The sequence below is a fragment of the Diadema antillarum genome, unplaced genomic scaffold (genome assembly GCF_040938485.1).
Source record: "Diadema antillarum isolate AM-2024a unplaced genomic scaffold, OU_Dant_1.0 scf00000162, whole genome shotgun sequence".
Taxonomy (NCBI): Eukaryota; Metazoa; Echinodermata; class Echinoidea; order Diadematoida; family Diadematidae; genus Diadema; species Diadema antillarum.
This window is the reverse complement of record NW_027271051.1, coordinates 930,918-955,639: the sequence shown is the minus strand read 5'-3', so window position 1 is coordinate 955,639 and position 24,722 is coordinate 930,918. Positions and strand designations below refer to the sequence as shown.

Sequence of the window (24,722 nt, the reverse complement as noted above, 5' to 3'; positions counted from 1 at the left end):
CTTTGAAATGTGTTGTGTTATCATTTATCATCCCATTATAAATTGACATGCTGTTTTTACTTGAATTGATATATACACATGTGTATGTCCACCAAGTTGAACATCATGATGCATACTTAAACAAATATGCTCCAACATAATCCTTACGAATGTTTATGCAAGAAGCAATTATACAAATGCTTAGGGTGAGCATAATTCACATGACCTATAAACACTGCTGCATTCATTCATTCAAACGTATGGCACAAGGTGCCTGGTTGATGCCATTTGCTGATTACTGTTAGTCATCTGGGGCGAACCACGAGGGGTCGGCATCTTTTGCCCGTTCCCTTGTGTGGGTAGGTAGGTGGACCACTTCACCTGGTAAGCATCCTGCTCTTTGCGATTAATGAATGAAGTGGGATCTTTTGCATGCGTGAGTTGTGGCTAACTTACACAGGACCTCCATTTAATGTCCTATCTGAGGGACAGAGTGTTTTGCCTCTTACTAGAAGGGATGGAATGCTCACACACAACATTGCTCAGAGAGACTTGGGAATTGAACCCGGGTCCTTTGGATCTAGAGGCAGATGTGCTACTGACTGAGCCGAAGCACCGCCGTACAACATTGCTGCATGTTTTCTGGCTTGACATGAAAGTCTGAAACATCCTGCCCTACCTGGTCATGTTGAGCTGACGTCTTCTTATCCCAGACCTCAATCACTGTGAAGTTATTTCTGGTTCTCTCGAGTAAGGATTGCGTCAACAGCACAGGAGAAACCTTTCACCAAAGAAATAATCCAGACAAACACATGAACAAATGAGAGAAAGAAATCATACTCAAAATTGGGTCATGCTGTGTGAGCATGAATGTAAATGATATTCATAAAGCCAATCAGGACTAATTGACTTTCCAGGAGACAGAAAAACCTTGATTAAATGCTGAAAAAAAATCTAATTACAATCAGACCAGTTCAGCATATATTGTGCAACAAAGAGTGATAAACATCACAATATTGATCAACAACTAGTATTTCTTCCTACATGCATGACCAAAAGGAAAGCAAAATTATCACAAAATTTCATCTCCACACAGGTTTTGTGCTGAGAACAAGACACACAAAAAAAAAGAGCAGTTGATCACTTTCCATCAGCATGACCTTTCCTAAACATACTTATTTTCCACTTAAGAGACTAAAAGATATCAGGCTAATTTGAACATTTTGAGATTGGAGTTCATACTGAATGAAATGAAGTCTGTAGATAGTGGCTGTAATACTTACAAACTAAATTTATGCATTCAAAATTTATCATATAAGTGGCAATAAGGCTTTTCAAGGCTTTTCAAAGCTGTATGATGAGTTTTACCAAAGCCCAAACAGTCACATATCCAGATTGCCTTTTCAAAACACCCAAATAATTCTGCACGAGATAAACAGAGACAGTTGTGTCTTTCTTTACTCCGTCATGATTTATTGCCTACTGCTTAAGTGTTATAAAATGTTAACATAACGAGAGGGCAGAGTCAAGTAAAAATAATAAAGATGGTGCCCATGTTACACATAAACTACATCAATGGCAAAAATAACTTCTTGTAAATGCATGTACTCACCTGGACATAGTCATAGCTGGGCTGAGTGGTGCCCCAACACACCTCAGACCTTGCTGCATCATCAGACCAGAACATTCGACCCACCAAGTAGGTATTGTGCACCACTCTGTCTCTGCCTCCTGCAGGAGCAGAACAAACAATGATTAGGATAGACCTTGAATGGGGAATGAGGTTTTTGTGAGTGAGAGATAGTGTGTCTGCCAGTTGGTCTGCAAATTACTCCTAACAACAAAGTATATGTGACTATACATCTAATTCGATCTCTTGATATCATCATGATCAAGCTAAATATCTGCTATTATGGACCATTTATTTATGTCGATGTAGGGCAATTTGTCAATCAGTTGCTATTATGGACCAGTTTGACATGGCAATAGGACATTTTTCTGATTAGGATGTCTGAACGTGAAAATACTCTTCCTCTACAATCAAGGGAATCTAGAAACTGGCAAATGGCAGCCATCCCCTTAAGAAAGAACAACAAACAAAAAACACTCAAACCCAACAACAATGAAAAGAAAGCTGTTGTTGACTTTAAATACATATGTTTCCAACAAGACTATCATGTTAGACATAATTTCACTTAATCTGTATCCAAGATGATAAACCTGCCTACAAAGCAATGACAAGAAAACAAAAACAACAAGCCTCCAAATTAGAATGAAAGCAAAGTGAAAAGAGAAGCCAGTTGAGGCATTTTACTTAGTATCAGTGCAATACTACTGTATTTAAAAGACCCACCTAAGCTGTGGTGTCCTGCAAATACTGGGTAAGGATGTGGTCTTGGTAGTGATTCCCTTGAAAGAGGTGAGGGTGGGGCAGTGAGAATGTGCCCCTCCCTGATGTACAGCAAAGAATGAAGTGTTAGGGCCTGGAAGGGGAAATCAAGGAGAAGAAGTTAGTGGCAAACAAACAAGCTAAAAAAATATGATTTTCACACTTTGTCTTTAGTCTAGATTTACCTTGTTCTGTGCTTTCCTTTTACATACCAGAATTATGAAAGAGTTTACAAAAATATCATGCTAACCTCGCTTTTAAAAGCTGAAACAGTTACAATATAAATACGTTGAAATATATTAAGTTAAAAAATGATTGGATAAGCTACAGACATTCTGTCAATGGAACGGTTGTAACAAAATGTAAACACAAGAATCTGTGAAAGACAGCAAGCAAAAACAGGAACAAAATGCAGTCAGACCTATGTAAAAAGACCACACAAGATAGAAAAGGCAATCTTGGTGGGCAGGTGGGCTTTACAGAGAGGTGATGGCTAAATTAAGTCAGACTGTATAAATACAAGAATATGCCACTCTACTTCAAGGCACATAGATGAAATGACATTCCATTATTGTTGAACTAGTTTACACCATTAACCCATTGAGGACGGACTGATTTTGCTACAACACACATTTCCCATAGACTCCTGCCCGAGTATACTCGGGACTTGTCCTCAATGGATTAACCCATTGAGGACGGGCTGATTTTGCTACAACACGCATTTTCCATAGACCCTTGACCGAGTATACTCGGAAATTGTCCTCAATGGGTTAACATTGCTGTAATGCTAGAAGAGATAATGGTTGTTACTCTGATGTTGTTTTTGTTGTTGCAATGAAAGTCAAGAAATACACATCATCATACTTCATACTCATCCTTGGTTTTTGCTCCAAGGGCTTCTCTGCTCTCTGCTGCCTCATTCTTCATCGGGGGACTGACTTTGACTCCATCGGAAGAGACTGGTACACCTGAGGTTAACAGCAAACAGATTATCCCTCATACAATATGTTGTTTGTCTGACATTATTACTATGGCAATACACCACTCCCCCATCTCCCCCACCCTCACCCCCACCCCAGCCAGCAAAAGAAAGTGAAAAAAATGTTGAGAAGAATGTTCTTGCATTCTTCTTATACCTGCAAATCCAGGTAACCTATGCAGACTGGATTACAATGTTTGTTGGAACATTCAATCACTTTGAAAATGAACTCTCTTTTTTTTTGTATCAAATGTGATGGAGAACAGCAACACATCAAGGGCTATGTGTTCATCTGGGACTAGAGCAACAGTTACAACAATGGCATAGTGAGAGGTAGCTGTCATTTTGACTCATCAAGGTGGAAGTCAGGATGTGTTTAAGTTTGGTCTGTTACGGAGTGTTATGTTGGTACATGACACCATATCTGATGAAAAATGATCACATGAGAAAATTCACAAAATGCTTCCAGTGAAAAGTATGCAAAGTCAATATATCAGAAGTGCTTTGAGAGCAATCACAATATCACAATATCAGCAAATTCATGCTTTGCCGTCACTGGGTACACCTCTCTAAACAGTTCTCTGTCTACCTGTTGGCTGGGAGTGAGAAGATCCAACCCCTGGGTTTGGTGGCTCGGAGTTGGCCCCACCCCTCCTTGCACTTCTTCGTGGAGGCTCCTCGTGTGAGGAACTTGTCTGCCCTTGAAGACCACCGAGTCCCCCCACCCTGGGGTCAGTGGAGGGGAGGGGCACAATCTTGGCCCCCTGCATCTCGGCTACTCGTGTCTTCGCCAGCGCTGAGGAAAAGTCCTTGCTGTTTGATGCCAGCTCCATGCTGACCTTGAAAAAAAAAAGGAGATAGCAAGGACTAATGTGGCCATTTTTAAATACCTTGATCTGCTAGGACATACAATTAAGGCCTCTGTTATGTAAGACTACCTGACACATGGTGTATATAGCAATATGACCGTACATCTTTTTACATATATCAAATGCTTTTTTTAACCATAATAAGTCTTGTTCAAGCACACCCATTGGTTTATTTTCAGTGGTGCTCTTAACATATCAAAAGGACACTCCTTCTACATTAGATTTGAGTGATGTGATTACATCAAACCTGGCAAGATAAAAAGGACAAGTGACATATGCAGATACACAATAGCAGGTTTCTTTCTTGAGATAAACTTGCAACTTTAGAATGTTTGTGTAGGTTTGTAAGCTGACATGTAAGCTGCATAGGATTTTTCTCTCTCTCTCTCATCCTTCTTTCATCTTAGTTGTGATGTTGTGACATATCATAAGCACATCTGCATGCACAAAGAACACATCTCAATCATCATCTAGCCATAGTATGACCAACACGCAATAATTGAATAACTCACTGAAATGGTTCCCAGTACTCGTCCATGATGTCCTGCGCTCTGTGGACTTGCACCTCTGGTAGCCTGTTTGTCTTTCACCCGCAGTTCGGCCAGGTGCACAAGATCTGGACTCCGTAAGACTGATCGCAGCGGAATACTGGACACGCCCAGGAGATTTGGCTGCAACAGAAGGGATGAATACACATACCGGTACATCAGATCGGATGTCATCGCATACATATGTTTACTGGTACATTAAATGGAGAACTGATTGGACACGGTAGTAATTCGAGTGAAACTGTTGCTGAATCATTATTTCTGCAGAGGCAATTTTTTGCCCATTTGTAAGAGAGCTGTGCACATGAAAACATTCATTTGACACAATCAACCATACAAGCCTTCACAGAAAGAAAGGAATTTCCTAATCTACATGCGTTTAGTTTTCTTATCAATGTCCTGTCAATTTCCGTTTCAGTAACATCATCACCAAACTAGATTCTAAGAGTGCAGACCTCCTCTACACAGCTCATTTCCACCACTGATCTTGTTCTTCTGAAGAGATCAGTGATTTCTACCCACACGGATGCATGCTGAAAATCGCTCAATTTCCCAGTATAGAAGCCTTTTGTTACGTCATCAACTTCCAGTTGCGCCTCACCCTAGCATGAACTTTAGTGCGCGTATGGAAACCTCAAAAACTGCACAGCTTGAACTCCCAAGTTCATTGACCATACCTGCCAAAATATTGAAAATCTGTCATAAAATCCACAAAAATTCCCGGATCACTACCAAAATTTATTCATCTATTCCCTGTGTCATTCCCAACCTGTACTGTCAAGTTTCATCCAAATCCATTCCCTACTTTTTGAGTTATTTTGCACCTGGACAAACAAACAAACACCGATGAAAACATAACCTCCTCCCTTGACGGAGTTAAAAAAAGGAAGAGACTGCCTACGTGCATATCTCCAGCTGTCTTGGAGAAGACTTTGAAGACCAGGAGTTGCTTCCACCATCTGTCCACCGCCTGACCATCGAACTGGACGGGAAACACCGACCGGTGGCCAAACAATATTTCCTTCCCGCTGGATGACACCTTCTTGGAGACCACCCGCATCAGTTCTGTTGCCATGGCGCCTGGACCGGTGCTCCTGGCTGAGGATGCTTGACTGACAGGAAACTGGTACTCCACAAAGTATGTTCTAAAGAATTTACAAACAAAACCAGAGATGTAAATATACCATAGATACAACAATTACAAGAAAGCAAGAGATTTCAGCTCTACTTCTATGCATTCACGCATTAAAGACAAAACAAAATATTCATCTTTGCTCTTGGGCAAAAGACCTATAAATGCTAGTCATTTTCAAGAGCACAAATCAGTTGATGAATACCAAAGTAAGTTTGGCCCCCCCCCCACTCCATCCCCCCCCCCCAAAAAAAAATGGCGCAAAAATTTGATGATGATTCTGATTGACATCTAATTGACATCTCAGAGCTGTAGAAAGATAGCCACATTAGGAAAGGATGAATGAATGCAACAATATTGCTATTCAAAACTTATATCAAACACAAACTCTGTATTCCAGTCAATCCAATGGCTACTTTGTGATAGAATGGTTTATAATAGACATACATTTTACCATATGATGCGTCTACACTTACATTTTTCGTTGGGTCTCTGGCCTAGGGGGTTTTCCCTCCGGTCTTCCCTGCTTCTTCTGGCCAGCTCTCTTATCAATTCTAACAGGGATGCGGCTGACTGGTGCTGATTGCAGGTTCATCTTGTCGATGGTCACCCTGGCGACGTGGACGCGCCCCAGCAACGTCAGTCTCTGCACACTCAGGCCAGATGCAGGATCCCTGGCATCTGAGGATGGGCATTGGGGATGGGGGGACGGTGCCATGGGTGGTTTAGGAGGAGAAATTGAGAAGGAAAGGTTGAGCGACAGAACGAGATTACAATGAAGTGAGAAGGTGGTGAATAAGATTCAGAAGTCACAAATAATCACAATACATAATCATTGGATTTTACATAATTCAGACCGTCTTTGATGAATATTGAACAGGAGACTGCCAGTGGTTGGCATATAATCAAGTACCATACAGTTTCACCACAATGAGGACACATGAGAATGTATAGATGTCCATGAGTTTGTATAATTCTGTCTGCCCTTTTCAAAACACAAGACACAAAACACTACAATAACGTGGATTTTTGAAAGATCAGAATCAACGAAAGGACACTACTCATATAATTTCCACATAATTTTTGTGATGACAGATACGTTTCTTATGACATGATTATTCAAACGGATATCTCTTGCTCTGGTCATGAGATTATCACAAAAACAGACATTTTTCATCACGCATCCCACACATCCAAGGTGTAACATCCATATGGACATTATGTACCGATGCACTTTGAGATTTCTACCTAGCTTTTCATTTAGCAACGTACGTGGCGACTTCTGATGGCGAGAATCTTCAGACGACATCATGGAGGTTGACTCCGAGGTCCTGGACTCACTGAAGGACTGATGTGTGTCCCTCCCTTCTTCCCCAACATCCTCCTCCTCCTCCTCTTCCTCCTCCTCTGCCTGGTGGGCTCTTCCAGGACGAGAATGAGGATGAGGATGAGGAACATCATCTCGTCGGTCTGCATCAAGGTAGCTGTTGCTGTCCACATCTTCATCTCTGTGTTTGCCTTGAAAGGGACCCAAGCTTCTCCCTGGTCTGCCTGACGCTTTGGAGGAGGCTTTCCTCTCCTGCAGACAAGAATAAAGAGATGACTGTCTAAAGGAGTGTCCCGCAAATTATGTTCAGTGAGTTATTGTTTCTGATAGTACATGTTTCGTACATAGCACTGCACTGTTGCTGCTAACACCATGCCATGAACTAATTAACAGATTTTTCATTGGCCATGACAGGAAGGCAGGCCTTTTTATTAACAAGCGAGCAGTTTCATCCAAAAGCTAAACAGGCACATTTTACTCTACTATATCTACGCATGTAGCTGTATTCTCGGAACATCTGACGAGTACTTTGTGCTCACATGTGCTCTGCTCTTTCAAACACTGCTCCGATAATTTGTTTTGAAGGTACATGCTGGTATATGCAACAGTTTTAACACTAGCAGAAAGGTACTGCATGATTCTGTCTCTTCCTAAAGCTCACACAGGAAACCCAGTCATACAACCTGCAGGTAATTTGAGAATACTGTTGAGCTGGAAGCAGCCTTATGATACTTGGAGACCATACACTGGCTCTCCTTTATAAGAGTCGCCCCAAAGGTCTTACCAGCCATGTCAATGATATCACTAGACGACGTCATCAAACATTCATCAAAATATATACATTGTACTTGCAGTAACTAGCTGATCAGGCAAGTTCATATGTTTCATGGGAACAAAATTTGCAAACCAAATATTGCAAAGCTTGAGAATTTACCCTCTGAGGTGATGACTCATCACTGGTGTCAGAGTTCAGGAGGTCACTCAGATTTTCTTCACTGCTGCTGCCCTGTATAAAGTATTCACAGATGGAAGGGGAGAAGATTTGTTAAGTTTTAACTGACATAATGGGTATATACATAGATGAACTGCAGAGACTCCAACTCTCCCGTTTTCGACGGGAGATCTCCCGCCAAAAAGCCATTTTTGCAAAATCTCCCGTTCTCCCGCTGGAGATTTGATTTCTCCCGCCCTGGCTCTGTGTCTCCCAGTGGAAAGGATTTCTTACTTATTGCTATCATATGTTGAAAAAATAAGCCTTAGATAGCACCAGAGAACATCTAGAACCCTAGGAACTTCGCGCTTCGGACACATCAATTTGGAGTCTCCCGTTTGCTAGGGGTTTCAGGCGGGAGAATCTCCAGATCAGAAGGTGCTTGGGGTTGGAGTCTCTGGAACTGGTGGATAAAACATAACCCTTCTTCGAGGTTTATTACGCTACACACAAAGGTAACTGGTGATTCTCTCTACTGCTGCTGCTCTGTATAGTGAGCTTTTGTAATTCAATTGATATTGAAAACAACTGATTATCAATCATTATGTCCAATGGCTGCAGCGGTTGCGAGATTGTCAGCCCTGTGGTTGCTTGCTTATAAGCATGCAGTACTTACCTAGTGGTCACATCCATGTGAATGCATGTCATCTTAATGTTATTGTCATTTTCGTTTGGCTGAATAAATGAATAAATAAATAAATAGATAATAATAATAATAATAATAATAATAATAATAATAATAATAATAATGATAATAATAATAATAATAATAATAATAATAATAATAATAATAATAATAATAATAATAATAATAATAATAATAATAACGATGATAATAATAATGATGATGATGATAATAATAATAATGATAACAACATATAACGAATGAATTCAAAATCAAATCAAATCTACTCTAAAAGGCTTTCATGGACAGAAAAGGAACAGGTATTTAAAGTAAAGATAAACAGGATATATGGGGAGACAAACTGACATACAATACATTTCTTCTACCAAGTATGGTACACTTTACACATGTAGCAGACAGGACAGTTCATTGTACCTTCTCAGGATCTGGAAATAGTTTTCTCCAGGTAAATGTGTCCCAGGTCAGAAGAGAGATGGTTGCAAACAAAAACTCAACAACAAAAACAGCATCACTACTAACACACACAAGCACAATAGGTATATGTAAGATTTCAAGCTTTCCCCTCGCACTGACTAGACATTAGCAGGGCATATCAGCATATCAGACAAATTACCCCCCCCCCCCCCCCCACCCCGGACAATTACCCCTGGGCTAAATACTAGCTAGTGACAAGAGTAAAGATTAGGGTTAGGGTTAGGTTTAGGGTTAGAGTGTGGGTTAGGGTTAGTATTAGGTTCAGGATTAGGATTAGGGTTATGGTCAGGGGAAGGGTCTGGGGTAATTGTCCAGGGGGTAACTGCCCTAGAACCTAGCAGGGGAGATGCAAGATGGCCTTACCACTCCCTTGTAGAAGAGTTCCTCCAGGATGGAGTTGTCATGGAGAGGATCCTCCTCCTCACTGAAGTCAACATCACTGTGGGACGATGGGCTGGTAGGAGGGGAATGACCAGTCTGTGGGAGAGAGAAAGAGTGAGTGGAGGGAGAGGGGAGAAGGAGAAATTCATACCAATGAAAAGAAAAATCAACGAACTTAAAGTGGTATCAAGAACAGTAACTTGTAGACAAGGTCCGTTTTTCATACTTGGTGCTAGAAAATTCCCTAATTCTAATAAAAGCAACTACAACAAAACAATACAGCGAAATAAAAACAAACAATCTAACAAATGTTGTGGACAGCATATTGCTGATATTACAAACACAGGATTACAAGTATACAGTATCTAGAAGCAAGTTCCTGCTTAAGTTTCTACCTCTGATTATGTTTTCATGTGGCAGTTTTTGTTTTTTTCTCTGGCAAAGTTTCCTACCTGCACAGCTTTCAGCCTCTTCAGGTCATTGGCACTCATCACATCTCCTACCAGTAACTCCACTGCTTGGCTCTCCATGTCTGCATCCACATCCTCCTGGTTGCCCTGGGCAAAAGACAGGTCTGTATCCCTCACTGGAATGTCATCCCTGCCCCCATGGAGGAGCTCTCTGAATAGATCCCCTGTGGATCGTTTTCTGACCGGGAGTAAAGTGTTGGAATCAATGCTGTTATTGATCTTGCTTGTTATTGCTCAACAAAAATCATTTGTATCCATCTTTTAAGCTGAAATCTCAAATGCAGCAACTGCCTACAATGCCTAGATTTGTGGGATACTGCTGATTCTGCATAATTATGCTGAAATTGCCTTGTGCTATAATGTCAGATCTGTTGACAATTGCGGAGCTTTTGGATTTCCAGATATCTCTTTGTGAATCTCAATTCTTAATTCACTGAATTAAGGCATAGAAAATTCAACGTGTCTGAATTCTCTTTGAACACAAGGGGTTTTGAAAGTAGGGTCTGGTGAATTGTGCTCACACACATTTATTTTGTGTGGAACAAAATGGGAATTCAAAACCTAAAAGTTACCAAGGGGTTAGCGGGTTAACCAGAAACTTAGCATTCTCACTGCACACATTCTATTTATGATTCTCTTGACATATCAATATCATTAAACTCATTCTTAGACCGGCTCTAAATCTACCCTGGGATATATTGTGGATTTGGTAATGAAAATGTCCAATTTTGACTTGTACCTGGTTTGTGCTTTCGGGAGCATCTCGTCAGCTGTTGTTTGTCCAGCGGGCATGGGATTGCTTGCCAATGGTCTGGCCCTCGAGTGGTGACCTAATTCTTCCTTGATCATGGCATTTCTGAGCCTGCTGCCCCTATCGAGCAGGGCAGAGATGAGGTCTGGCCCCAGTCTGTCTGGCTGAGAGTGGTGTGGCTGGCTAGCAGGCTGAGTATTACTGGTGCTTGGCAGGGTAGACAAAGGAATTCTCACTGCATCTGCAATCAGAGAGTGAAATAGAATGTTAGCACTGAATATCTGGAGACAGTAGATTACAATTTGAACAGTTTGAAAAAAAAAAAAGATAATGATTGACTCTCAAGTGCAACCAGCTTTACAAGATGACCTGAGATAGTTAATCACAATTTGAACAGTTTAAAAAAGATAGAAGTTGAAGCCCAAGTGCAACCAGCCTCCTGAATGATCTGAAATGTTCAACTACAATTGGAACAGTTTTATAAAGAAAGAAGTAAGTATGAAACATTAAGTATGGATTAATTGGTTTCTGGAGAAGTCCTGTCCCTCATAACACCAACACCATGTCATACGCAATGAGTTGTGTGAATGGAATAAAAAGTTAACTGATAATTTGGTAATCAGCAAAGTTATTAAAGTGGCATATGAAAAATCATGCTAGTAATAATGTCAAATGTCTTTATATGTGAACATGTTATCACAAAGTCTACTTAGAAGGTGAAAAAGGTCATCATAAGTATAATTTTTGCTTTTTATATTCAATGATCAGTATGAGATGTGATGTAAATGACAATGTAATAAATCCTCTCAGAGTTTCCTTGAGATAAATCTGACCACAGTCTAAAAACCCAAAACTTGGCTGTTGCACTTGTGCAGTACCACAAAGCACCAAACTGTATATAATTATTTGAAAAGGACCATTTACATTCACATTTTAATTTTCAGCTGTATTTATGTCACCTTGTTTACCTCTGGGATGGGATTCCATCTCCTTCCAAGATTTTTCAGGTCCTGTGTGCCGATGACCAAGTGAGAATGGGTGGGATCTATCAGCAAAGCTGGAGTCGGACACCATATCCCTTGACACTGCATCTGAGTGCACCTACGATCGGACCGGAAAAGTGACAGAAAAACATTAATCAGCTGCAGAATAGCTGATGCAATTTACACAGTGTGCAAGTTATTGCACAGAAGTTATGCTTGTGAAACTGTGCATAAATCGGGAGCAATACTTCAGTACAAGGTTGAAAAACAGCAGAGTACTTGTGGGTGATTTGTGACACAGAAAACCACACAACGTAAGATAATAATGATGATGATTAATTCATTCAGTTTGCCGCATCTTTCCTCTAAATTCTAGACTCTTTATGTATGAAACTTGCCTGTGCTTTCTAATACTGGAATGACTAAATGAGGGCTAATAGTGAAACATTGCTTCACTGGTTGAATTTTGCCAACTTTCCCTATGCAGCTGTGATACGACACCCATTTCTGTCAGGAGAAAGTAATGTTTGCAGTTTTTCTCTCTTTGATTGTTTGTTTGTTTATCTTTTTATTTTTTTTTCCAAGGGTGGGGGTGGGGAGGAGAGGAAGGGCAAGAGATGGATTATCCAAGACCACTTCATTGTTGTTTATTATGCAAAATGACTTTTATTGGCCTGGAAGGTGATTTTTTTTTTTTCATGGCCTAACCTTTGAGGCAGCTGACGTGGCAGGCTCCTCAGCTGAGCTAGAGGTGGGGAATGTCTTCTTCTGTCTCCTGGCCGACTGGGTAGAATCGTGGGAAGACGAGAGACGATGAGACATCCCCGAGTGGATGCTGCCCCGCTCGGCAGTACTGGAAGGCGCCAAAGCACTTGCATCTGTCGTTGGCAACGAGCTGGAACTGTCGTATGAGGCTGGACGGTGAAAGCAGATACACTTGTACATGTGGGATGTGTGTTTGCATGTCAGACATTGCGCAAGAGTGAGTTGACTGATTGGCTATGTGATTTCATGCATTTTTGGTTCATGTGGGCTCTTTTTTCCAATTTCAAACATAAGCACAATGACAACATCACAATACAATCAATTAAGATGGGATATAAATACTTTGCCAAATCTTATGCACAAACATAACCAATATCTAATGATCAAACTAAATAATTATTAATATATACAAACGAGTAGTGCAAGCAGCCCAAGTGTTATAAATGCTTTGGTGAATTCTTTTATTGTCAATTATATGGAAAATTTGTTCTGATAATGTAAAACGGTTTTGGAAAAATAAGCCAAAAAACTCAATGCAGGAGTACTGGTGTAAAAGGAAAATGCTTAGTTTAGATGACAAAAATAATGTCTTTACTGTACAATGAAATAATGCACACTTCTATAAAACACCAAATACTACTGTTCTTACCAATGAGAGGCTCAAATATCATGGACACGTGGACTTCACCAACTTTCTGAGAATCTCTGGTTGAAAACACTGGATACGTTCTGCGCAATGAAAGAGAGTGGCATCCATATTTCAAAGTTGCATTATACAATTGTAGATCTGAAAATGACCTCAAAAAGCATAGAGAAAGAGAGAGAGTGAAATGGAGTTGGAGATGGGGAGAGAGAGAGATAGACGGATACAAAGAGAGAGACAGAGACAGGGAGACAGAAGGGGGGGGGGGGGGGAGGATGGAGAATATATTACAGCGGAGTAGCAGGAAAATGACACATCATTCCAGGCCTCGAAATAGGATTTTGGAGGGGCAAGGCCATTTAGAAAAGGGCACTTTTTCCAAGAGGCCAGGGCACTAAAGTCAGTCAGAGGGGCACCAAGGCCACATTCGAAAGGGCATGTTGGGTGTTTATACGTGATGTGAATGCCCCATATAGAGCTGTATGCTATCGACCGTGCTGCTACACTCTAGCAGCGCACGCACGCATAAGATCTCTCCGCAGCAGACGACGTTAGGCAGTAGGCCATACGCAATACGATGTAGGTTCTGTAACACAGTACGTTCTCAACGCACACGCCGCGCTCGCTTTGGAGCACCTCCGGCGCCATTTTGCTTTGAGCATGCGGCGCGGGTCGCGTCGGGCGCGGGCGGGCATGAATGCGGAGCGAGAGAGATGGCAATGCTCGCAGCCGTCCGACAGGCCTGGCATTTTTTAGCGTGGCTTGCGACCACTGTAAAAGTGGATATTTTCGCGTGACTAATTTTTCGCGCTTGGCCGGGTCGGAAGAGTTTCGCGTGTTTTTAATTCCGCGGAATCAAGACATCACGCACAGGCACATATGGCAAGCAAAAATATTCGCGTGCTTTTATTTTTGCGCTAGTTTCTGGTTGCGCGAAATGCGCGAAAATTTGAACACCGCGAAAATTTCCACTTTTACAGCACTTGCTCCGGCCCGCCGCTGCCTAGTTAGTAACTCTATGGCCGCTGCGCTGCGGAGGCGAGGCAGTCGGGACGGTAAAAGCCGGTCGGGTGTAGACACATGTACATACACGTCGTCTCGTATCTCGGAAAGATACTCTGAGTTTGAATCAGATATATTGGGACGCGAGTGAACTGAAGGTATGATATTTGAGTAGACTTTGAGAAAGGGCATATCATACGTCATGAATAATAACTTTCATTCTAGAAGGGCACCACTGCCACAAGAAAAAGGGCACATTTTTTTTTGCCGTAACTTTGATCAGGGAAAAAAGGGCATTGCGGCCAACGAGAGGGGCACCGACGGCCATGGCCGTCGGTGGCCGTCGGTTAATTCGAGGCCTGTCATTCCATCAAAACAGTTTACAGCAGCATCACATAGTCCATACACATCGACATCCAAACAAACATCAAAATTACGTCTCAACAATTTGTAGCAACCTAGGTTTGATCAATGTCGGAAATCACCCAGCCCCCACATACAGATGTAAAAAGCGATTTGTAACGGTAGCAGTTGTAGGCTAGTAGCAGCAGTCGTAGTGATAGTAGCAATGATGTTAATGATAAGAATATCACAGCTATAATGATAATGATCATTAAAATAGCAATAACAGTATGATGCTAATCACTATACAACAACAACAACTACTACTACTACTACTACTACTACTACTACTACTACTACTACTACTACTACTACAAACAATACTACTAATAATCATAATCATCACAAAAATCATAGTTTTCATTCTTACAATTCATTAATGATGTTGCTTTACCAGAATGGATTTCAAATCATTGTGCTACAAAGAGTCAAAAGAGGGTAAAGTCTAAGAAGAGGGTAACCATAACAACATTGGCGTCAAGGTGAAGAAGTACATCAGCATAATACACAAATGATGCACAGGATAGAGTGCGTTAGTGGAGATGTAGCGCACTCGAGGGTATTTACAATTGTGAAACATGCACGAGCACGAAATAATCCTGTGCATCATTTGTTTTATAAAATGGGTTGAAAACTAACAGCATTTTTCACGTACATTTGTGGGTCAATACCAGTCAGCTACATGTAGCACTCGCTCAAGAATCGATGTCCAAAGATGTTCGTCCCAAACATTTACGCACGTCGCACTCGGAAATCCCGCACATATAAGTACTGTACGTATAAGGGTATACGTACGCCACACATGTTATGCACACAAGAAAGGCTGGCCGGCAGCCCGAACTAGAAGTTGTTTACATGATTGACAGCGCGTATAGTAGCGCGCGACGCACTTGTAACAACTGATTGAGTGCGCGCTGCTAGTGTAAACATTGTGACGTCAGGCCGTGCATGTTAGTGAGAAATTAATGCAAGCACACGTGACTCATTTCAGCGCTTCCAATTGGCTACATTCTTGAACCCATTTTATAATGGCTTATATTGCTGTCATGATAACACTCCATCATTTCTGAGTAACATCAAATGAGTTAGCTGGCCACCCTACCATCCAGGGTAATATCTTGGAGCTTGGGTGTATTTAACCACACAAGACAACTGATAATTGATAGTAAGAGCAGGTGGCTTACCCGGAGACAGGCTGCTGCGGGCTTAAGACACTGATTTCATTGACCTGGGCTCTTCCGGAAAGAGTCATGGCGGCTCCTCGCAAGACATCCAGACTGACACTTCCCATATGTAACACAATGGAGTCAAGGATATACTGTGAATATAAATTTCTGGGTTTTTTTTTCAGTGATGACATTAGCATCCTTGGTATATATGTCATTCTGAAACATCTAAAAGATTTACATGGAGGGCATCCTTGGAATAACATTCTTATTTGATATGAACTCTTTTATAACTTGTAACATTCTTTCTTTCTTGTTCACTGTCAGGTGACAGACACATAAACTCTTTGGCAATACACTTGCAGTAAATTTGGGTACTTTTGCATTCATTTTACTTTGGACTCTTTTATATTTTTCCTTGCGGGCCCATTTAAATAAATCTCTGTGATGAATTGTGAACAGTTAACTATACACAGCACACATGCAGCGGAAGAATCTGAACTGGATGTGAATGTTACAGATGAGCATATGCTTGGGTGCACATATTCACTGGTGGGCAGTTGTGTTCTAGCAGGCCTGTGGTAGTCATGTTTTTTTAATGTTACCTGATGGACCGTGAATGAAGATCAATACAAGCAGACCAACTTTCCCAGCGTTACATAATCTCCTCACACCACCAGATCTTTGAAGAACAAGAACTGCATATGGAGGTGGTAATAAAATGCCACAAAATAAAAGAAATAAAGGATATCACTGAGGTATGCTGCAAACTGCTTCGGTCCACATCTGATTGGGAATCTCGCGACAGTCTGACTTTCAGCCTTGCCCTGGTTCTTGCCATCCACAGGTCTGCGTGGAAAAAATACAGGAAGATTGAAATGCCAATATGCATTACTTAAAAATGTCTTCACAGAAGGAAAGTGTACACAGATTGACCATTGTAATGGACAATACAAAGAATGGAGAAAAAAAAAGTACTGCAAAAAAAGAGTTCACAATTACATAGATATAAATGCATGGGATTCAACAGAGCGAATGGACTGGGAGAGGGAATTATATGAAGCACAAGTTTGGCCCATAAATAAACCATATCACTCAAGAAATTCATGACAAATTCAAACTGGATAGACTTGAAAATATGTACATGGGAGAAAAAAAACTAAACTAAACAAAAAATAATAAAGACTTGCGACAGATTATGGTTGTGCCTACCAAGCAATGATACCTACTAATAATAGAGTGATAATGGCAAAAAGAACAGTACCATTATTATGAACAATTGTGGTAGTGAATCAATAGTTTGCGAACCTAAAGATAGTGCCACTTGTCGTTTCTCCCCACCATCTCAGCCTGACATGGGTGGAGTCAGGAAGCTTGGGTGTTGTCCATGTGACTCTCGAGATGACAACTCGCAGGAAGCAACGCAGTGGCCCCTCCACGGCCGGAGGCAGGCTAGTGGTGGATCTCACATCTTCTTTGGTGCCTGCAGTAGTGAAACATCAGTTCGTCATTTTAATGACAATCACATGCATACACACAGAGACTCAATCAAACAAATAAACAACCCTATGCACTCTCAATCTCATACAGACAAAAACTTTTAACATCATTGGAATATTCATATCTTAAATAGAATCTAGTTAAGTTCAACATGATAAACACATGGATTGAGAGCATGTGGCAATATCAATAAATAATAGAATACATCGGTGAAAGATTCAGGAAAATCGGACAATCCATCCAAATATTATGAATTATCAAAGTTTCTGTGCAATCACTGCTGGATCCACAAAAAATCATTACTTTTGAATGAATTTCTGATTTTCCACAAATTTTCTCTTTGTAGAACTGATACTGCTACTTTGTACATTCACTCAATCCACATATTATGATCTACAGCAAAATATGTCTAATATATCAAAGAACTTTTTTTTTTGCTGATTTTGTTAAATGCATCACAGAAAGTCAGAAAATCAAAAATTTTAAGGTCCAAAAATTTAAACATTTACTATGATAAGCGACCAGAATGTCACCACCCCTGACTGGAATGCGACCGGGTGCTATGTGCATTCAATGTCAATGTGAGTACATACAGGGCCACTGAAAATGGGCCACAGCATACCTCGTTGGCGCAAAGCGTTCACCCAGGCATAGCGGCGCCCGTTGGTGGCCAAATTACGGCAAGTTGGCACTTGAATTCAACCCCTGTACATTTAGTCACTGCATCGGCACGTACATCCATGGAGGTTTTTTTTTTCTTTTGTGTTCAAAATAAGGGGAAGTCAAGTTTGCACACAGTGCTAGAAGTCAAGTGGTCTAAGTGGCCTTATGTTGGACCTTCACATTCTGGGGAAATGTTTCGTATGGCTTTTTTACTAGACTAGCTAGAATGTAGTTTTTTGCTTTCCACTTAGATCTACAATTACAATAACTTTAGGATATGGAGCACTCATTTTTTTATATCTATTGCATTTTATTTTCATTTGTCATTATTCATGGACTTGCAAGATTTTTGATTATACGCTTATTTGGATGATTATTATTTCTGCAATTATTTGAACCCGTCGGAGACTCATGCAACTTAGATCTCCCTGAAAACATGGAAAGTGACAGAATAATCAGCAAGGTGATTGTTGTAACTGTAAGAAGAAGAAAAGAAAAGAAAAAGGAACGATTAAAAAATAAAAAATAAAAATAAAGAAGCACACAGACCAAGGGGAGAGTAGTTTCATGATAACATGTTTGAGCTAGCGTATGAAAGGCTTCTTTGACAGTCATTAGCACTTGTCTGACTAACCGCGACCAGCCCCAACACAAAGCGTTTGGGCTGCGGATTGTAGGATTTGGGGTCTCGTACAGGGTAGTATCGCAGCTAAAAATTGTGCCAATACTACATACCGATGTAGTCCAATTATTGACAACAGGATACAGTGAACATTTGGTTCCACTAATAGTCCATTTCTGTCCAAATTGATGACTTTAAATGAATCGGTCAAGAGGAATCTGTGAGAACGACAACTGCTCCATACGACGGATTCGAAACCTATGCACTTGCGCTATCGCGCTAGCCACTGTCTAGCGGGTAGCATTGTTGTAGCCTTTCTGACCAGGCACTCTTGCTGCGCGACATTGTGTGGTGCCCGATCACTCGCTGGGAGCTGGTGTGGGCGCGTTTCACTTGAACCCTTTCGCTCGCCACTACACAGCGCGCAGCGAAAGGGCCTGGTTAAAAGGCTAAAATCATCGCGACTCTTATGCGTTATTCATATTGCCAATGCGTAAAGCACCATGCAAAGGTTGCATCGAAAGCCAAAGAATGAACGGGAGGTACATGTATATGGAGATGATCTTGTAGAAAAAAACGTCTATTCAAGACTACATTACATGGGATAAATGTGGAAATTAAATTTAACAAGTGAACGACTAGCGACTCGAGCTCGTATGAACATGATGAATAAGGTAAGAAACGTACATAGGCTCTACATTATAAAAGTAATTTTAAGCCTTTTGCTGGTAAATTACGAAACTTACAGTTGCGCGAAAATTTGTGTTGCTTTTCCAACTTACAGAGATAGCACTCTTCTGACTCCCACTGTATAAATGTGTACAAGGAGCGCCCCGGGGTTAGAGATGGGGATGCGCTGTGTAATCTACTACTTAAGACAGCACCAAAATCAATTCGTGGGACTACACATATCATATTGACAGAACTTTGTATGACGTATCACGCATCATGGGGTCTTTGTATTATTGGGCTCACCTTTCCTTCTCGATTTTCTCGATGGTTTTCCTTTCTTCTTTGTCATAATGCATGCTATAGTATCAACGCAGCTCTAACGTACTAGAACTCACGAAAATTAGTAGGTCTGTCTTTCGTAGATGGATTGCGGAATGTAGGCTGGTTGATTTTCAAAGATTTTTGACGATCGCGCGCAAGCATGCCCTCTACGCTAAAATATCTTTAGGGTAAGCCAACGATCACGACCACGACACCACGATGATGCGCCGACGAGTTTTGTTGTTGTTGTTGTTTTAACTCTAGCTACCAAACAAATTGAAATCAAAATAATGACCGAGTGATGAAACGTGAAAATGAAGTTGAACATCGTACATGAACATGAAATCTTAAAAACATGCATCACAGGTGCAGCTGAGCAGACTACTAGTATAATACTGTGCTTACTGCACCTGCCAAATCTGAAAAGAAGAAACATTCCTTAGCTGGTCCTTAGCTGGAAAAGGAATATAGCATTTACGATCAAAGCATCTATCTATTCAGAAATACGTAGGTTTAGAAAGGAAGCCACTATTATGCCTTATTAGTTTACGAGTCTAACTATTGGAAAAAAAAAATCCATGATTCCCCAACAAAACTTAATAATCTCATTGAGTTTCAGAGGTTGGGATTGCCGGTACCCTGCAGGCACTGATTCCTATCTGAGTGCATTTATGAGTAAGATTTTGAGCCTAACCGTTTTTTGTTGAAGTGTTTTTAATGATTTTGCCTTACGTCGAGGGTGCTGAATCAGAATCTGAATGATGCAACTCTTGCGTCCTTTAGGACTTTTAGATATTCAGGATAGCCGCCAAATTCTGAAATACCTATAGTTACAGTTATACAATGGAGACAAATTGAATATGGTGTTATCCAATTTCAAGGGTGCTGAATCCGAATCTTAACGACGCGCAACGTTTGCAACCTTTAAAGATTTGAGATATTCAAGATATAGCCACCGAGATTATTGCAAACTTAATGCTTGTCAAAATCTTAAATCCTTTGTGCTCTTCCTCATAAATGATGTGGGGGGGGGGAGCATGTGTTTATTTGCTTCCACTGTGCTGCATGCGAATTTGGACGATTGGATTTTGAGATAATATCATATTTGAACATAATCATGGCCGCTAAAATCTGAAATTTCCTATTCATTGTTTCTTCCAAGTGCTACGTGATGAAGCTTTATCCTTCATTGTTCATGATATTTAACCAATTAAAAAAAAACAAAAAAACGAAATATATTTTCATATTTCAGCCGAGCGAATTGGCGAAATCATCCCAAAAGGTATAAAAAAGGGGCGATGATAATGGTAATCTATACAGGGTCTACCAAGATATTTTAATAATGTAGGCCTATGTCTCACAGAATGTTTGCACGCATATTGAAAACGTCGATATATTCATTCTCTCTAGAAGTAGGTTATGAAAGTCTGACAATTACGAACACAAGGATATAAATGACTTATATTTGTAATACCCCTCCCCCCCCCCAAAAAAAAGACCTTACAATGGTCGCCAATAAATAGGGGAAAGTAGGGGTATAAAAAGAGTACAGCGGTCAGCCTATAAGACGAACCAGCCCATCAAACTGCATATGTTATTATCAATACTTGTTTATAATTAACATTATTATGTACTAGTGAGAGGCAAAATGTGCGAGGATTGCATGTGGTTAGGAAGAAGGCCTACAAAAATTCGCAAGAGAACCTTTAAATCTGAGAAAAACATTATACTTGACACGATATGCTTCAACCAGCACTTGATGTAATAAGGAAAGTTTCAACACGTCATACGGGTTCATATGAATGTTATTACTAAGGCAAATTGTGTCATTCGATTCAAAGATTTATTGTGGCCTTTGATAATCACACCAATTGTGCGGTAATGCGCCCGTCACAAAGCAAATGCCCAGCGAGTACTACACAGTACCCAACGAAATCGAAAATATGAAAATACGTTCCCATCCGTTGGTAATATTATGCTAGAATAGTCCGTGATGTTTTTGACCGTCCTTGCCATTCATTAGCTACATACGTAGGGATTTACAGAGATACGCTGGAGTCGATTTGACTTCCTTTTTTATCCTATTTTGGAAAATTACTCCATTAGTCAAGGTGACTACAAGATAAAGACAAAACTCTATACTATACACGTTAAAACACACACGCACATACACACAGGCACACACACGTGCACGAGTTTCATTATCGTGTTAACCTTCTTATTTTCTTATATCTTTCTTGTTTAACGTCCGATCTAATAAAACTTTGAGCCAGTCTATTTGCGCATACGTATTTCCTAAAAACTAAGTAACAACCTTCCTCACCATACAAAAGTAAACCGAAAAGCGGAGTGGACTTTCCACACAAAGAATAATGGGATGAGACTAGAACGTTCCATGGGCCAGGCCGACACCTTGGAAGTATCTGTAGGCGTTTTCACATCAGCCCGATAAAACTCCAAGCTCGAGATATTTTTTAATGTCCCAAGTCAGAAAAATAGCGCGCTATTTCGAAACATCGGGCTGATGTGAAAACGCCTTCTTTGTCTTTTATCTGAGTGCCTTTTCGCCTACCCTGCCTCGCATAGCAACACCCCCAGCTTTACATACATTTGCATGATATTTGACGGTCGCAAGGCTTCATTTGCCCATGGACCTACTACACAATCATAATTAGAATGGGCTTCTTTCTTTGACCCATCATCACTGTCGCCACCTGATTATGTGCGTCTTGATGAGTACATTCAGATGTTTGGATGATGACGATTATATATTCGTGCATTGTCACTGACAAAGGATCCGTTTCCCTCGTTCGGTCTTATTTGGCTGAGGTGCCTGATTTCAGACTCAACTGCCTTTGAATAAACACCACTGATAGGGAGCAGCAAAGCTCAAAATATGACAGATTTTGCGTCACAAAATAAATAATTTCTGAAGTGGTCGACACTCGTGGAGACACATGTCGTCTACGTTACTGCCCATGTTTACTCTGAAACAATGTGCGAAAATGGGAAAAATCAGATTACAAGTACAAATAATAATCAACCTGTCAAAATATTTGCTTCCTCTCGTAACGTGCATTTCGCAGATGAAATTGGCTGTGCGATGATTTTCCAGTATACACGACAACTGCACATGCATTTTTCTTGAGATAGAGTTATCGTCTGCGCATGTATAGTTTTTCTCAAAGCGCTGTCTTGTTTTTACCCAGGTTTGCTGTCGGCGGTCATGATGAGATCAAAACAGGAAAGCATTTTTAACATTTTTCTGTGGCACTTTGGCAGAAACAGGTGTTTGAATTGATTAACGAGAGATGAAACTATATATATATATATATATATATATATATATATATATATATATATATATATATATATATATATATAAGAATAATGCATCAGTTAGAGTTTGAGGAAAGTCGGACAATTTGTTCAAAAGTTTTGAATGTTTGAAGTTTCTGCTAAGCCACTGCTGGATGAGAAGACGACTCCAGCTTGTGATGTCACAAGTTAGTGTAGAACGATATAAAGAAAGTATAAAGAAAATTCAGCATAATGTTATCTTCACTTTTCTCGCATAATAAAAGAACACTTGATTTGCCTCTTTCAGAAAACAGGGAGAATAATATTACCCTTAGTATATGTCAGTGAGAAGTCGAAGAATGTGCACTTTTATTTTAAAAAATGTGAAATTCTCTTTATATTTCCAACACTTGGGACCTTGACTACCTAGAACTGGCCGACATACTCAGAATAAAGTGTTCAACGGTCAGATAAGTTGTGGCCACATGCACAATCTTTGGACCGGGAGACTCTTGAAAAAAAAATGTTGCTAAAATCTCTAACATGAATTCGAAAATATGAAATGTTATGATACTTACAAAACAATAACTATGATGAAAGAAGATAAAGAAAAAGTCAAAGAATCAACATGTCTGCAAAATCGACCGCAGAGCATGTTAATTTGGATGCCCAAAAATGAATTCGAATAAACGAGCGCTGCATTTATACATGATCACGTGCCCTCATTCTAAACTGAGTGAACGGATAGCGAAATGCTGCCTGCCTTACGAATTCAGTTGAAAAATGCGTCGATTAGAATTTTTTTAGCATTCCTCCCCATTTCCAACATTTTCCTATACCTACAAGTTTTCTGTAAATTTATCCTTTACTTTGTATGATGAAATTTATGCACTGTATTCAATTTTTGTAATATATTTATATGTTTCTGTTGGAAATGAAAAATAAATGAATAAATGAATGAAATTAATGAGGGTAAAGGTAATTCGAATGCTCCAAAATGAATTTGAAAGAAGAGATCACAAAATTGAAATACCGAACATGTCATCTAGACTAAGTTTTGCTAAATTGAATGCAGCAATAAGAAATTGGATTTAAAAAGGTGCAAAATTGGTCGGGAAAACCTATATTACGCAAGAACGTGTAGCTTCTGTGTAGAAAAAACGAATTTCTAATCGCTTTAGGGGCACTTTTTTATATCATGCGATTGGTATAATTTTGAGGGGTCTTTATTGTGAGAAGGACCCCGTATGAAGCCTGGATTTGTACGAACACCGGGAAATTCATAAACGTTCAATTTTTGACGGAATATGTAAAAACGCTACAAGGCAAGGAACAAAATAATCATCGGTATTACCGATGGTACAATACTCGATGTCTATCAAAACTGTGCATGAACCTTTAACTTTTTTAATTTTCCTTAAAACCCTATAACAGATTTTCACCAAACTTACTAGTAACATCTTTACAGCGATTATAGTACATTGTTTAATTGAGCTACTTGGGCGGGGGGGGGGGGGGGGTTGAAGCCTCAGAGTACCTAAACTCTGGATTTTGAAGTTATCTTCTTCACTAGAACTGAAAATGATAGAGCTAGGTGAGTGCTAAGAAAACATGAATGAATGAAGTTTCATGTTTGATTATGGTGGTATCCAGGCGGGCAATGATGGGGAGGGGGGGGGGGGAGTTTTCGCATTTTCAACATCTTTTTTAAAATCATCATCTATTTATCTGTCTGGACATGGTTGAC

The 24,722-nt window shown here is 40.2% G+C and overlaps 1 protein-coding gene across 1 annotated transcript in view; it reads right to left on the bottom strand.

Annotated features, from left to right (window-relative positions):
* The window catches only part of LOC139722261 (C2 domain-containing protein 3-like), a 65,265-nt gene extending 45,484 nt beyond the window's left edge, over positions 1-19,781 (bottom strand). The window contains 20 exon segments of the mRNA XM_071633570.1: positions 659-760; positions 1,592-1,710; positions 2,333-2,462; positions 3,233-3,336; positions 3,937-4,186; positions 4,729-4,887; positions 5,666-5,909; positions 6,373-6,577; positions 7,169-7,475; positions 8,158-8,229; positions 9,698-9,811; positions 10,168-10,363; positions 10,925-11,177; positions 11,905-12,037; positions 12,628-12,833; positions 13,334-13,413; positions 15,916-16,024; positions 16,649-16,746; positions 17,206-17,380; positions 19,658-19,781. Of these exon segments, the coding sequence (XP_071489671.1) occupies positions 659-760; positions 1,592-1,710; positions 2,333-2,462; positions 3,233-3,336; positions 3,937-4,186; positions 4,729-4,887; positions 5,666-5,909; positions 6,373-6,577; positions 7,169-7,475; positions 8,158-8,229; positions 9,698-9,811; positions 10,168-10,363; positions 10,925-11,177; positions 11,905-12,037; positions 12,628-12,833; positions 13,334-13,413; positions 15,916-16,024; positions 16,649-16,746; positions 17,206-17,380; positions 19,658-19,703 (3,102 nt within the window). The 5' untranslated portion in view covers positions 19,704-19,781.
* Positions 19,782-24,722: the final 4,941 nt, after the last annotated feature.